Source organism: Asterias rubens, chromosome 1, assembly GCF_902459465.1.
Source record: "Asterias rubens chromosome 1, eAstRub1.3, whole genome shotgun sequence".
NCBI classification, from domain to species: domain Eukaryota; kingdom Metazoa; phylum Echinodermata; class Asteroidea; order Forcipulatida; family Asteriidae; genus Asterias; species Asterias rubens.
In genome coordinates, this window is record NC_047062.1 from 30,433,893 (window position 1) to 30,449,472 (window position 15,580).

At 39.6% G+C, this 15,580-nt stretch overlaps 1 protein-coding gene across 1 annotated transcript; it reads left to right on the forward strand.

The window, feature by feature from the left end:
* Nucleotides 1-25: 25 nt before the first annotated feature.
* LOC117298973 (protein FAM98A-like) lies at nucleotides 26-12,072 on the forward strand. The gene is made up of 11 exons (XM_033782375.1): nucleotides 26-172; nucleotides 2,184-2,332; nucleotides 3,077-3,211; nucleotides 3,506-3,588; nucleotides 4,935-5,129; nucleotides 5,479-5,595; nucleotides 6,035-6,137; nucleotides 8,054-8,136; nucleotides 8,753-8,855; nucleotides 9,699-9,734; nucleotides 10,332-12,072. The coding sequence occupies exons 1-11, from the start codon at nucleotides 120-122 to the stop codon at nucleotides 10,736-10,738; spliced, it is 1,464 nt and encodes a 487-aa protein (XP_033638266.1). The 5' UTR covers nucleotides 26-119; the 3' UTR covers nucleotides 10,739-12,072.
* The last annotated feature ends 3,508 nt before the right edge of the window (nucleotides 12,073-15,580 follow it).

The following is a 15,580-nucleotide window of genomic DNA, read 5'->3' on the forward strand; positions in this document are numbered from 1 at the left end:
AGGGCGCTGTATTCGTTCTGGAATCTGACGTGCGCGTGTCGTCGGCATACACACTGTGTCACTGTTGGTCGTGTAAAATACCATTTTCTTTTATTTCTATCTTTTTTTTAAAAAATAAAATGGAAGTTGGGAAGCCGGAAGATGACATACTTGACAGTCTGGATGATCTAGGGTAAGTTTTTAACCATTAAATGTTGTAATAATTCCTTCAAAGTTCAAGTTGTTTTGCATGGGAAATCTTATTTGGCGCTGCACATCACCTCCAGCACCATTCTGTTAGCGCAACTTCCATGGTTGCCCGTGTGTGAGTCTTGAGCTTTGCCAGGGTGCGCGCACGTTTTGAAACTTTTGCGCGCAGATTGCGCGGATGCGGATTTCTGTTCTCAAATCCAAATCTCATTTGCATGTCGTAGGAGGTCCTGTTTTCGAGGTGTCCCTAAAATCGTGGCAAATCTTTTACCTCTCTGTGCGCGATGTAAACAGTCCCAGTCCCTAGATAAAAATTGTGTGGTTTTATTTGCCAAGCAAAGAGTCTCCTCTCCCTTGACCAAAACTTAGAAACATGTAAGGCTCCACTGGTCATTTGCAATTGTAAATGCAAAAAGTTTGGTATTTTAGGCATTTCTACAAAGGTTCAAAAACATGTCATAATGTTGAGGCCATATAAAAATATTTGCCCACCCAAAAAGTTTCATCAAACACTATTTCAATTCACAATTCATGATGATCAAAATTATGTGACTGAATGTTTTGCTGAGCATTCTGGAAAAAAAATACAGAGGCTTAAAGAAGCCATGTGCCTTATTTATATCATTTTCTAATATTTTTTGAGATTTTTATTTCTTAACCCTCATATCAATGTTATCATAAATATTAAAATTTAAACATCAGCTTGTTGATTCAATTAGCACTGTTTATTTATACGCTTTAATGTAGATGTTAAGAAAAAAAATATTTAAAAAAATAAATAAAAATAAGATTTGGAAGCCAGTAATTATTCACACATTTTATTATTTTTTTAATTTTTTTTATTTTTTGCAAGTTACCATGGTAATTTTAAAAATTTAACAAACAAATATGTTGAATAAAATGAAGGCAACTGCTGGCTATAGAGTCATACACAGAGTCTCAAAGAACACTTGTAGTCACTGCAGATGTTTCTTCCATGTATGGCTTCACCGGGAAACCATACTTTCTCGTTTGCCGTGAAAACAGGAAAAACTCAAAACAAATGGTGCCAGTTGAAGTCATCAAAGATCGGTGTGTGGTGTGAACATTTCAATGTCCATCAAGTTTTAATGAATGTTTGCATACTTCATATTAACAAATGAAGATAATTAGGGCATCGGTTGATATATGGCATCATTATTTTTTTCCCAATTCAAAGAAAAAAGGCATAATAGCGTGAAAACTGGTAAGCGGAGGATACCTGAAGTTGAACTCTGATTCTGAAGCTCCATTTTTGAAAAACTGAAAAGCACTCACTTGTTTGGAAAAGTTTCCGTATAGTGCCACCACTTTTTCATTCGATATGAAAGAAATAATCTAATTTACCTCAACAATGAGATAACCCTTTTTAAACTTTAATTAAGTTTTTGTAAATGAAATAGGCCTACTCCTACCTGTAGTCCTCCTACCAAAACAAAGTACCATGCCTACCAAATAAGAGTAAGACTAGAGTAAGACTCGTATTTCGTAAGAGTAAAACTATAAAAATGAGTGAAAAAGTGGTGTGGCGTGATATGGAAAGTTATCCCTTTGTTTTGTTAACTCAAGACTTTTTCAACTGAGAAAGTTGGGACACTGTGATTTTTGTGCGACACGTTTCCATGTATAATGAAAAGAAATAATTTATTGATTAAATTATTTCATGTAAAATTCTTCTTTGTGTTTGAAAATGTTTTGTTGAAATAGGAAAATGTGTGATTTGGATGGACCATGGACCATGGGCACTGTGTCTTTATTACATCCAGAAGTTTATTGCAAAATTTGTCAACACTCAAATACATAAGAATACATTGTAGATCTGTACAAACAAATTCACTTTGATTCGAGCACTAATCACAGTCAACACCCTACCCTGTACAAAATATACCAAGCAATGGCAACGTCAGACAAATGTCACATTTAAGTGTGTCCCAAACTTGATGGATGACCCATGTATTTGTGATTTTCATTTGCAGCTATGAGGGTCCTGCTCAGGATGTGACTCTTTTCAATAAAGCCATTGAAGGAGGGCCAAGCTCAGTGGAATTCACTGGTCTCATTAGCTGGCTGGCTGAAAGACTCCACAATCTGAGTGGTATAGAAAACACAGTTTCTACAACATCATGTAAGTCTCTAATATATGGAAATTTAGATCGGGATAAAGAATATTAATTTTGGTTTTTCACACAATCACTGATGTGTATTGTGTGTGTATTAGCACTGTATACTCTGTATTTTTCTGAGTTCTGCAGAATGAATCACAGGGATATTACTCGCTACCGGTCAATCTCGGTGGTGTAGTTTGTAAGAACTTGCTCTAGAACCGCAAAGGTCGTTGGTTTGAATTCATTCAGGTAATATACCTAGGATTTTTTCACAGAGCTCTGTGAAAGTACCGAGTATAGACGATGTGACCTCTGACGTCACACGAAAACCATAACATGATTGGCGTGCATACCGCTGGGCAAAACCTTTGTGGTTTGGCAGCCAGCTAGAAAGTGTATGCAATCTTACCATGACTACGTGTCTTTTTGCCCGGCGAAACGTGCCGTATGCCAGTGTATACAGTGTTTTTCAAACAGAGGGCGGTTTGAATGTAAACATGGGTCACATCGTCTATACAGTGCTAACACACATCAGTGTTGATGGTAAAACCAAAATAAATTTCTGTGTTCATGAGCCGAACCTATTGTAAATGTTGGCCTGTTTGAGACCAAAATATATTTGGGTCGAACTAGAATCGCTCCTAATCTATTTGGTTCGGCACAACTCTGGCGCGCCTGTCTGAATTGGGTGTAACAAACCACATTCTCATTCCACCGCAAGGTGCTGCAACTTTAAACAAAATCTTTTTGTTTCTTGACTGCAGCTGCTGATGAGGCAGAGTCCTTTGAATTGGAACTGAGCAGTCTACTGAGTGAGTTGAACTGTCCGTATAGCGCCCTCACACAGGGAGAAATGATCAACCGATTCGGCAATCAACAGAACCGGCTACGAGTCCTTGGTGAGTAGAAACGATGATTACAGTACATATGTATGCAGCTTTGTTCGACACGAGACAGTTATATTTGAGCGTCTATAATATTATTGTGTGCAATGGGTTAATTCAAGGCCTGGTGAACTGGTTTGTGTCAGCTTTTTTTCATGGCTTTAAGATTGGCACTTTCCCACTAAAAAGAGAAGGACAAAAATGTTTGTAGTTGAAGTACTCAAACACAGCCAATCCTTTTTTGGGTGGATGTTAAGTACAGGTAACTCTTCCCAAAGTTCATAAGTTACTAATTTTTCAATTTTGCAGATTTCCTAACCAGCGAACTGCAAGCAGCCAAGATTATCGCTAGTCGTCCCAAAAAAGTGGAAGCCATGGAGGTGGATAAAGAGGTGAATAAAACACTCTTTCAATCATAAAATTTCATTTTTCGTTTTGACCAGTGTACAAATGTGCAAGATAATTCAAATGATATGTCATTTTTTCATCAAGGGGGCATTAAAGGGAAATTGCCTTTGTGCCCATTGGTCATTGCCTTGGTGCCGCAATAACCGCATAGAGGCCCCCTTTTCAAGGAGAAAACACCTTGTACCCCTGCCCTTTCATATATGAGGTATATCACTATAAGCAGGACTTGAAACTTAGCATGGCAGAAGAATAAGTAGGTAAGGTTTGCGTTAAAAAAGGGTCTATGTACTTTTTCCTAACACAAAACACAATGTCCACAGATTTACATTAAACTTACACAGTTTGAAGATTATGTTAGTAGAAAGCTTCTCTCAAAATGTTACTTACTGAGTTTTTGAGAAATGAGTAAAACAAATAATTTTCGTCTCAGTTTTAGCATGTGAAAACGTATTAACCAGTTATGCTATGATTATGGTATAATATCATAACTGGTTAATGGGATTTTACATGCTAAAATAATTTTTCGTCTTCCTGAGGTGAAAATTATTTTGTGACTTGTTTTACTAATTTCTCAAAAACTACAGAACCTCAGTTAGTAATATTTGAAGGGAAGCTTTCCACTATCATTATCTTCGAACCTTGTAAGTTTAATGTAAATCTGTGGACATTTTGAAAAAGTATCCAAATCCTTTAAATGTGAACAACTCTTTTCTCCTGAATTATCAACCACTATCCTTTGCTTAGCGACTTTTTGTGCTTAAGGGTTTATGAAATTGGGCCCTGTGAGGATTCCATGCTGGGCTTGACAAACAGGTAGTCATTCTCTGCTTCAGTCCTACAGTTCCTGTGTATAGTTTGCAGCATTCAAGCCATTTTGACTTTTTAATCTGTAATTTTTAAAACTAGTTTTATATATATTTTTGAATGGTTCCTGTGTATAGTTTGCAGCATTGAAGCCATTTTGACTTTTTAATCTGTAATTTTTAAAACTAGTTTTATATATATTTATGAATAGTTCCTGTGTATAGTTTTCAACATTGAAGCCATTTTGATTTTTTAATTTTTTTAATAACAAGTTTTAGAGTAATGTTTTAGTACCTTTTTAGTTGTTTGTAGTATTTTTAATGGTTTCATTTAGGTAACAGATGGTCTGGCCTAGTTTTATATGTTTTGTTGGTGGGCCTAAATTGGAAATTATACTGCAAGTTTTTGTTTTTTTATCATTTTGCTGTTTGAAGTGCTTTGAGGAATGTTCTATTCATATTGCGCAATATGAATGCTGTTTTATTATTATTATTATTATTGTTATTTTTATTATTATTATTATTAGTGCGGCTGGCATGTCTCCAGTCAACATCTAAGAAACATCTGCAAGAGTCTGAAACTGAGTAAGCCACCAGCTGGCGTGACTGACATCCAACTGTTTAATAAGATCGAGGACGAGATTCGGACGACGATCGGCAAGGCGGGGCCGGGCGTGGTCGGCAAGCCAATTCTTAAGAAGAAACTCAGCGAGCAGCAATGGGTATGAACAGTAGCATGGATTATCTATTGGGACAATGAAATAAATGATAGATATTTTGTTTACTCTGAAGCGTGAAAGAAAGTTGATAATAATAATAATAATGATATTGAATTCTTATATAGCGCACGTATCTACCAAACAAGGTACTCAAGGCGCTGAGTATAAACAAACTTTCAGAAAGATATGGACCAATTCCGGGGAGTTATGAGTGAGCAAGACATCCTGGGACAAATGGCACAGCGCAATTGATCACCCCTTGGAACGAGGATTGTAAACTCAATTGTTCCCTGATTCCTGTGACAAAAAAAGCACCCAGGTATTTTACTATTCTGTACCCTTTTTTTCACAGGCTAAACTTGGGAAGATAAATGAGCGCATGAGGAAAGAGTACACCCTCCGGAGGCAGATGTTGCTGAAGCGCCTGGATGTTACAGTACAGTCCTTCCAGTGGTCAGAACGTGTCAAGGTGAGATCACAGGCTGGAGTGTCATGGCTGAACAGCCTAGTCCACCGGACTCAAGCTCTAGGCCCAATTTCATGGAGCGGCTTAAACACAAAAAGAAGCTAAGCACAACAATTTTGTGGTAACCAGAATGAAGTTACCAGCTAAACAACCATGTTATGATTTGTTGCTTTTGTTTATTTGATCAATCATGTTTGCTCTGTACGCACCATGACCGTTTTTTCTCCCCCCTAGATTTGTGCGCATTATAAATGGTCCGTATAATTATTAAAATTATTTACCTTAACTATATAGAGACCATAGTTGCTTCAGGCAGCTTTTACCCAAAATGATATATCACATCCACCCCAATTTCTTTAGAACCGATCCACAGTTTTTGCCGACATGTGAATTCCATATTTCTATAGTCAAACCAATGTATACCATATTTTACCGTCCACAGGGTAAACTACAGAATGACCTAGTTGCGGCATACCGACCCAAGCGTAGCAATTTACTTGCTGACAGCCCCGTTACCATAGCAAACCTCATGGCTGCTAGGGAAGGTAATTAATCAAAATGTTTTCCTTTAAACAGAATTTCTATGTATTACTATTTTATGAGACACCGCCCAACTCACAAGGCCGGGTAGCCACTTCGAGGGGAGGGCTCCGCTTTACCGCTTTGGGCTATCGGCATATATCAACTGCCACTAGTGGCACATTGCCATCCACTCCTAGGGCTGAAACAGGGTTACCCCCTTCACAGTCCAAGGATGTAGGCATGGGTATCATCCACTAGGAGCCATCTACTCCTAGGGCTGAAACAGGGTTACATCCTTCACAGTCCAAGGATGTAGGCATGGGTATCATCCACTAGGAGCCACCTACTCCTAGGGCTGAAACAGGGTTACATCCTTCACAGTCCAAGGATGTAGGCATGGGTATCATCCACTAGGAGCCACCTACTCCTGGGGCTGAAACAGGGTTACATCCTTCACAGTCCAAAGAGTAAGGAATGGGTATCATCCACTAGGAGCCATCTACTCCTAGGGCTGAAACAGGGTTACATCCTTCACAGTCCGAGGATGTAGGCATGGGTATCATCCACTAGGAGCCATCTACTCCTAGGGCTGAAACAGGGTTACATCCTTCACAGTCCAAGGATGTAGGCATGGGTATCATCCACTTGGAGCCATCTACTCCTGGGGCTGAAACAGGGTTACATCCTTCACAGTCCAAGGATGTAGGCATGGGTATCATCCACTAGGAGCCATCTACTCCTAGGGCTGAAACAGGGTTACATCCTTCACAGTCCGAGGATGTAGGCATGGGTATCATCCACTAGGAGCCATCTACTCCTAGGGCTGAAACAGGGTTACATCCTTCACAGTCCAAGGATGTAGGCATGGGTATCATCCAGTAGGAGCCATCTACTCCTAGGGCTGAAACAGGGTTACATCCTTCACAGTCCAAGGATGTAGGCATGGGTATCATCCACTAGGAGCCACCTACTCCTGGGGCTGAAACAGGGTTACATCCTTCACAGTCTCTAAGGATGTAGGCATGGGTATCATCCACTAGGAGCCACCTACTCCTAGGGCTGAAACAGGGTTACATCCTTCACAGTCCAAGGATGTAGGCATGGGTATCATCCACTAGGAGCCATCTACTCCTAGGGCTGAATTAGGGTTACCCCCTTCACAGTCCAAGGATGTAGGCATGGGTATCATCCACTAGGAGCCACCTACTCCTAGGGCTGAAACAGGGTTACATCCTTCACAGTCCGAGGATGTAGGCATGGGTATCATCCACTAGGAGCCTGGCTGGTAGAGCCGAATGCACTGCCTCCTCAACTTTTTCTGAAGCAATTATGGTTAGGTGCCTTGCTTAAGGACACAAGTGTCATGATCGGTAATCTTACCCACACTCTGCTGCTGACACCACTCGGCCACGAATACGCCACAACAGTACAATACTACGACGCTCTGGAAGTGCCATCCGAGATCCTGAGATAATTTACTGCTAGATGAGATGATGACATCATAAGTGTCAGATGACAAAATCCTGACATCCTTGGTACCTGCTTTTACAATACAATACAATACAATACGATAATCTTTATTAGATCCCCAGAAGGGTAATTCAAATGCTCGCATACAGTAAAAACATTGACACATTAAAAACATTAAAAAACAGACAATGGCTATATACAATTACATGAAAAACCACAAAAAGCGTTTTACCTTGCTAAGCCCTTAACGTTCTTGTAAATACTCCAGTTATTTCTGTGTTCTCAACAAGTAGCACTGTGTAATCAGCTGAAACCTTCACATGTGACTTTCACCATTCTCTCTTGATAATTTTGGCAATAAACCAGCACTACGCTGACAAAACCACTCTATGACCCTACTTTTTATGGGAAGGGTTGAAGGATTTTTTTAGAGGGCTATTTATAACTGTCTGATATTATTTCATTCCAGAACTGGCTAAGCTGAGGAAAACTAGCAGTGGGTCTGTCAGAACAAATACCAAATGCGCCATTAATAAAGTCATCATGGGCCATGTAAGTTTGCCATATTTCATATACATCTATTGTTCCTTAAAAACGACATCTTTACAGGACACACTTGGGGTTTGGCTTTGAACTGCATTTAAAGGACTGGATGTTAGTGGAAGTTACTCAAAATAATTGTTGGCATGAAATCTTACTTGGTACTGACATGGAGGTAGCTGAGCAATGGAGAGCTGTTGATAGTATAAAACATTGTGAGAAACGGCTTCCTCTGAAGTAACGTAGTTTTGAGAAGAGGTATTTTTTCACTCAAATATTAAAAGACTTTTATTAGACATCTGAAAGGGCACAAATTTTGTGCAGGAAGGTGTTTTTTCTTTATTATTCTCTTGCAACTTTGACGACCAATTTTCACAGATTTTAAGTGAGATAACTGGCCTTTGACAAATACCAAAGGTGTCCCGTGCCTTTGAGTGTTCTAAGCATTTGATGCAGCCAAGTGGTTCACTAACCAATCATGCATGCAGGCTTAGAATTATTGCCCTTGTTTTCCTGATCTTGGCCTTGGTGCCCCATCATAAGTTTCCCATAGACTTCAAGATTGTCCAATGGAAGTGCCCTTTCTCATGGTTTTAAAGTCCAGTTGTGTCTTGATGTTAAACCACAGGTGCCTGATAGAGGAGGGCGCCCTCTGGAGGCCACCCCACCAGCTAGAGATATGCCGTCTTTCCGAAAGAGAACAGAACAGCCCAAGGCTCAACGCCCTCAAGGTGAGTTTTTTTCAGAATTACCCTCATTTTGTTTTATCCTATTTTGTCAAAGACTTTGTTTGAGGGGTGCTGTATAGCTACATGTAGGGACCGATTGCATAGAGCTGCTTAAGCACAAAAGATGCAAAGCACAACAAAATTATGCTTACCAGAGTAGGGCTACCAGCCAAAGTGCCATGTCATGTGTACAATTTGTGACTGGTGTCCTGCTTCATTTTTGCTTTAGCAGGAAATCATTTAGCAATATTTTCTGCTTATAACTAGCTCTGTGAAATTGTGCCCTTGCATTGGAAGTGGATCACTGTCAGGGGACATGACTTCTTGTTTTAAAGTAACGATATACAAGGGAATATGACTGGGCAATTATAAAATCAATTTTGGGGTAGGCAAAGAAAAATTGACGAGAGCATGATTTGAACCTGCAACCTTCAGGGGTTTGATCCAGCCAACTTTGATGTCATGTGTTGGATGTTGCTGTGTTATACAAGCCTACATCCGTATGGACTGTAAAGGGGGTAACCCTGATTCAGCCCCTAGGAGTAGGTGGCAACGGCCCATGGAAAAAACCCAAATTGTAGCCCACACCTTGAAGTGGCCTTCAGGTCTTGTGTGTCTGGCGACTTGCATAAAAAAAAAATAATAATAATAATAACCTCTATACTGCAACTAGGCAGCTTTACAAAACAGAGCTCCCGCAAATGTCATAATGGGAGTGATGATGTAAAAAGGCTTCTCGCAATATTTTTTGAACATATTTTTAATGAACTTCTGGAAAGATTGTTGGCGTTTTTGTCAAACTGGTGTTTCAAAATAAAGTGTACAAAATGTCTATATCTTTTGTAGGTGGACAGGGTGGCAGAGGGGATAAAGTACAAGGAGGTAAGATTGAGTTTTGATCTCTGGTTGGTTACATTTATTTGAGTGGCAACAAAATCAGATGTTAAAGGCAGTGGACACTATTGGTAATTACTCAAAATAATTATTGGCATAAAACCTTTCTTAGGGACGAGTAATGGGGAGAGGTTGATGGTATAAAACATTGTGAGAACCGGCTCCCTCTGAAGTGCCATAGACGTAAATTTCCACGAATTTGATTTCGGAGACCTCAGATTTAGGTCTCGAAATCAACCATCTCAACTTCGTGTGACAAGGGTTACTTTTCTTTCATTATTATCTTGCAAGTTCGATGACCGAATTTTCACAGGTTAGTTATTTTATGCATATGTTGAGATACACCAACTGTGAAGGCTAGTCTTTGACAATTACCAATAGTGTCCAGTGCCTTTAACATCAGTTCATACATATGTGATCTGCTTACTTGTATTCTATCTTTCACTCACTGTATATTTTATTTTTCTCTGTTGCATTATGTGCTTTACAAATGTCTTTATTGTTATTAGCAGCAGGTACTGCAACGACTTAACAGATGTTCTAAATTTTTTACAAATTTGGTGATGAATTGTTGTTTGATTTTAGGATGGTCAGCAGGAGGAAGAGGAGGCCAAGGAGGAGGGGGCAGAGGAAGGGGATGGAAGCAGCAAGGGGACACCTCCAATAGCCGGATGTACCAGCAAGGAGGTAATCAAGGGGCTGACAGGGGTGGGCAGCAGGGCGGGTACCAGGGCGGAGGTGGTGGGTACCAAGGTGGGGGTGGTGGGTATAACCAGGGTGGGGGTGCTGGGTATAACCAGGGTGGGGGTGCTGGGTTTAACCAGGGTGGGGGTGCTGGGTATAACCAGGGAGGGGGCTACCAGGGAGGGGGCGGGGGCTATCAGGGTGGAGGTGGGTACCGGGGTGGGGGTGGAGGAACCCAGGGTGGGGGCTATCAGGGAGGTGGGGGAGGGCATAAACGAGGGGGCAGAGGTAGAGGAGGAAAGAGATAAATTGGGAGTATTTAAAAAGCTACAATCACGAACTCGCAGGCTTCAAATGCTATTAAATGGTTATACGGTTTGTTAGTTATGTAATAATGTCATCTACATGTACTTCAGCAGAAGTTTGTAAAAGCGACTGTGTAGGTTTTTAAGTGCCCCATACTGAACCACTCTCAACACCACAAGTTACATTTATGAAATAAACAAGATTATTAATAGTTGTAGTGGAAGTTGGCAACCTGCATAGAAACGATGCATGAAAACCAACCAGTGAGCATCATTGATCTACATGTTGTATTAAAGAAAGACAGTTAGGCTGTTCAAAGTCTTGATCTGTGAGGCTGCAACTTATACGCCCGTGCCGCATTCGAAGATAGACAACTGACTCAACTTTAGGTGGAGAAGTGGACTGTAGTAACCTCGCGCAAAATCACTATACAGATCGAGTGAATAATACTTATTCATAAACAGCACCCTCTTCTGTTGAAACACTGTATCAATGTCAAAAAGTATGTAAATTATTTTGAGAGTCTTGTAGCCAAGACTAGGCTGGGTGAAGCAGGGAGGGTCCATTGTAATCCACATTAGTGTCGTACAAAATCACTCTACAGATTGAGTAAAAGCTTGAATACTTACTCATATACACAGCGCCCTCTTTAGGTGAAACATATCCATGTAAAAAGTATGCAGTTGATTCAGTCTTGTAGCCAAGACTAGGCTGGGTGAAGCAGGGAGGGTCCGTGTCCCATCTTTGAAACTTGTACTTAACAGACAAGATTATTATCCGGGTTTTGATTTACTCACTTGATAATGTAGGCCTATTCAAAACACAACCTTTGATACTGTATGTAAATCAAATAACCTGTATCTCACTCACTTAAGCCCGTTTCACACTGTATCTCGTATCCCATGGAATACAGCCTTGGGGAGGACTCGGGAGTTTTGTTTACCCCGGTGCACTTTCACAATGTCCCTGCCTAGGTTCCTATCCAACAGGGTCCTGGTTGCACATTTCAAGAATAACCCAGAGTTTTACTGCGTAACCCTACTCCAGAGCAGGGGTGGATATTCCCCGGGCTATGCCCATTTGCCGGGGTAGATCAGGGGTAAAGCGATCCAAGTGTGAACAGGCTGGCCTTTATTCCCCTGTGGTTCCCCCAGGGAATAGAGAAGTGTGAAAAGGGCTTAAGTGTATGCAAACGAGGAAGTGATAAATCATTCTTAATAATGAGTAGCTTAGACAGCCATTGAAAAGTTTTATTTTTCAGCTTGCATGGTCACCGCAAAAGTAATCAACAATGTTATCAGATTTATTGGCATTCATATTAAATTGATGGTTAATATGCCTGTTTCAAGTATGTTATTTATTTATTTGTATTATTTTTATCTACGATTGTGACCCATTACCACGAATCCCGGACAAAGTTGCATGTTTGAATACCTGATATTTTCAAATTCTCTAGTTCATAAGTTTTGAATGAAGTTATAGGGGATAATCATCCCAATAAATAGATAAAAGAAGCACATAATGCAGGTGGAGACCTTAATGCAGAAAGTGCAAAGCAAGAAGCACACAATGAAGCTGTTTTGGCTGACACCAAAACAACTTTAGGGGATCATCGAGATGCAACCAAAATGTGGCGTGTTAGGGCCGAGCAGTCACTGTACTCAAGTCAGCCCTGTATGCTTCGTTTTTGAAAGGGAAAGGGCACCAAGGCATCTTCTCCTTGGTTAACATGGTAAAAGGACTAGAGCATTTCAAGGGCACCAAGACAATGACCAGGGGGCATGGAGGCAATCATCTTTGTTGCCTGCATGAAGTTCAGGCCCATCAAGCTCCGGTGTTTCTGACAAGCAGAATGTGGGTTCGAGTCCTTGTCTTGACACTTGCTTCCTTAATGGCAGGATGTACTTTTTGTAATTACTCCTAAAGTTGAGGACTATAAAAACTCATTTGGTAAAGAGCGCTGGAGAGATGTTGATATTTTGAAACATTGTTAGAAACGAATCCCGTTGAAGTAATATAGTTTCAGAGGAAGAGGTTATTTTCCCACCCAAAGATTTGATTCTGAGAAAGGCTTGAGTCATGAAGATTTGACAGGCATCTGAAAGCATACAATTCTATGCAACAAGCATGTTTTTCTTTCAAGATTTTCTTGCAACTAAGATGACTAATTGAGCACAAATTTTCACTGGTTTGTTATTTTATGCATACTGTATGTTGGAATCACCACGTGAGAATACTGGTCTTTGACAATTACCAAAAGTATACCTTGCCCCTAAAACCAGTTAATATTGACATTGCAATTGAAATTAAAAAAACAAACTATCTATCTACTTAAGCATAATTAGCTTTATATATTTGGTTTGCAGTAACACCATCAGATCGATTTTGTTCTTAAGAGAACTGTTGATTTTCTAATTTTATTTTGAAGACTTCTCAGTTCTGAAAAGAACTGTCCTGCTTTTTTAACTGCGACCCTGGGGGAAGGTAGAAAATTGGCGGAGACTACTACTTTAGCTTATAGAGGATCGTTATTAACTTTACTATCATGGAGTGAGTCCTTAGTTGGTCTCAATTGCTAATACATGTGGCTTTGTCCTTCAGATGGGATGTAAAGCCGTTGGTCCAGTGTGTTGTGCATTATCTCAAGGTATTAAGAAGATGTTTCGTGGACGTCATTCCCTACTTAACTTGCACTGCCTTTGAGCTTAATTTGTTTTCAATCAATGTAAACAAAGACGGATTTAAACACACATTTATCATATTATTTGATGCATTTATCATATTATATGATAAATGGCTAAGACTACAGAGATATAAAAACAAAGTCCATGATTCTAACTAGATTTTAGTTTAGTTTAGGTTTCAAGGTGACGGGTGACTAATAATAGCATACCTGTATAGGATTTGAGACATTGCATGGTGAGGTATCAAAATATATTTGGTGTGCGGTAACACCATGTGTGTATCTACTTGCCAAGTAGAGTTTGTTCTCAGAGAACTGTCTGTCTTTATTCTACTACCGCGGAGTTGATTTATCGGATTGTTCGGGAGACTTCTCAGTTCTGAAAAGAACTGTCCTGCTTTTAACTACTACCCGGGCGGAAGGTATAGAAAAATGGCTGGGACTACTACTTTAGCTTATAGGATCGTAATTAAGTGCACTACCGCGGAGTCAGTTTCTGAATTGTTCTCAATGTTTCGACTAGCTTGCTCTAGTAATACCTTCCGACTGTCCCTATGTTCTAGGCACCGTCCCTAAGTAGAAAAGTCCCTTATTCTGAAAATCTTGTAATACTAAATTCAACTGAAAAATAAGAAATGAATTTAGTAATAAAGCTGTCCTTCATAATGACTTATGACTGTGATCTTAATTTTCTGGTTCTTACAAATGCCTGAATCCATTGAATTATTTTGTTACATGCACATTTTGTGTCTTTGTGCACATCTACTCATAGACTGTGGGTGTGGGTGCCTAGACACACATCTGGCCCCTTGTCCTTATTTCTGACTTTGCTATGTCGGCAGGTATGTAATAGTGTTGTAGGTCTCAAGACCGGTATATGACTGATCTTGGAGACCCCGTTTGTTGATGTCTTGGCTGTTTCCAGGCCTCCATTTTAAAGACTTGGTCTCAGATCAATGGCCTTGTGGTGGAGACCTTTATTTCATAACTTAAGAAAAATATAGAAAAAGCAAGAAACAAAAATAATCAAGAGCGTAGTTTTCATGCTCGCATAACTAAAGGACTAATGAATAGAGTGTACTGTTTAATTTCTTGGAGACACATGTAGTTTTAGAAACGTCATTCTTTAAAGGTCGATTCAGAAACTTTGGTGCAATCCCTGGCTACATGGCAGTTGTATGACGTCTGACGGGCACCCATAACAAAGATATTGATAAATGGGGAGACTACCAGCAATGGGGGCTAAATAGCTTAGTTGATAGAGCACCAGCACGTTAATCTGGAGGTCGTTAGTTCAAATCCTGCTCTAGTAATAATTCAAAAGAAAGAGTAAACATAGTTTAGTTTAAAAAGTTTTATTATTAACACATGCACGATACATCAAGTGCCCAACAGTGACGTAAAGCAAATTCTGAATACCATGTTTGAAAGATAACATACAGGGCTGTACCCACAATTTTTTTATTTTTTTATTTATATATTTATTTATTTATTTGTTTATTCATAGTTAAGTCTTATAGCATACAGGGTTGGTAATCTATAAATTGTTTACAGTGTCGATCTGAAAGCTCATTGATAACCTGGGATGAGAAATTTTCAGAGTTTTTATGTCAGCCCCGAAAAGAAAATCAGCCATAAAATCTTTTTTACATAAACAAATTCTTTTCTATGATTATTCTTCTTTAGTGCTGAGATATACTTCTCTGTGAAATCTACAGGCGGAAATGCCACCATTTCAACATAGTACTGACTAAACTTAATTTTGACTTAAGTTTCAGACTTTTTTTTTGCAGCAACGACAAAACTTACGATTACCTGGAATTTATTGCAACAATAGAAAGTACAATATAAATATAAATGCATAACAGGGCGTCATGGTTGGGTTATTTTAGCGCATCGAATTCAAGTTCTGGTGGTTAATTAGGTCACTGGAGTGTGGGTTCAAATCCCGGTCAAGACACTTGGTCCTTGAGCAAGGTTCCTCTTCACCCATGGGTTTACATGGTAATCTTTAAGGGTAGATGTTGATATTGTGTTTGAAAAAGCCACTAGAGTGCCACGGCAGTCCGGTGCCTGGAGATTAGAAGTATTAAAGGCAGTGGACACTATTGGTGATTACTCAAAATAATCATTAACATAAAATCTTACTTGGTAACAAGTA

Excerpts from the sequence above, each read along its gene's own strand:
- LOC117298973 (XM_033782375.1), top strand. The coding sequence starts at position 120 with ATGGAAGTTGGGAAGCCGGAAGATGACATACTTGACAGTCTGGATGAT. Across the intron at positions 2,333-3,076 it reads CACAGTTTCTACAACATCAT|CTGCTGATGAGGCAGAGTCC; the intron begins GTAAGTCTCTAA and ends TCTTGACTGCAG. Across the intron at positions 3,589-4,934 it reads CCATGGAGGTGGATAAAGAG|TGCGGCTGGCATGTCTCCAG; the intron begins GTGAATAAAACA and ends TATTATTATTAG.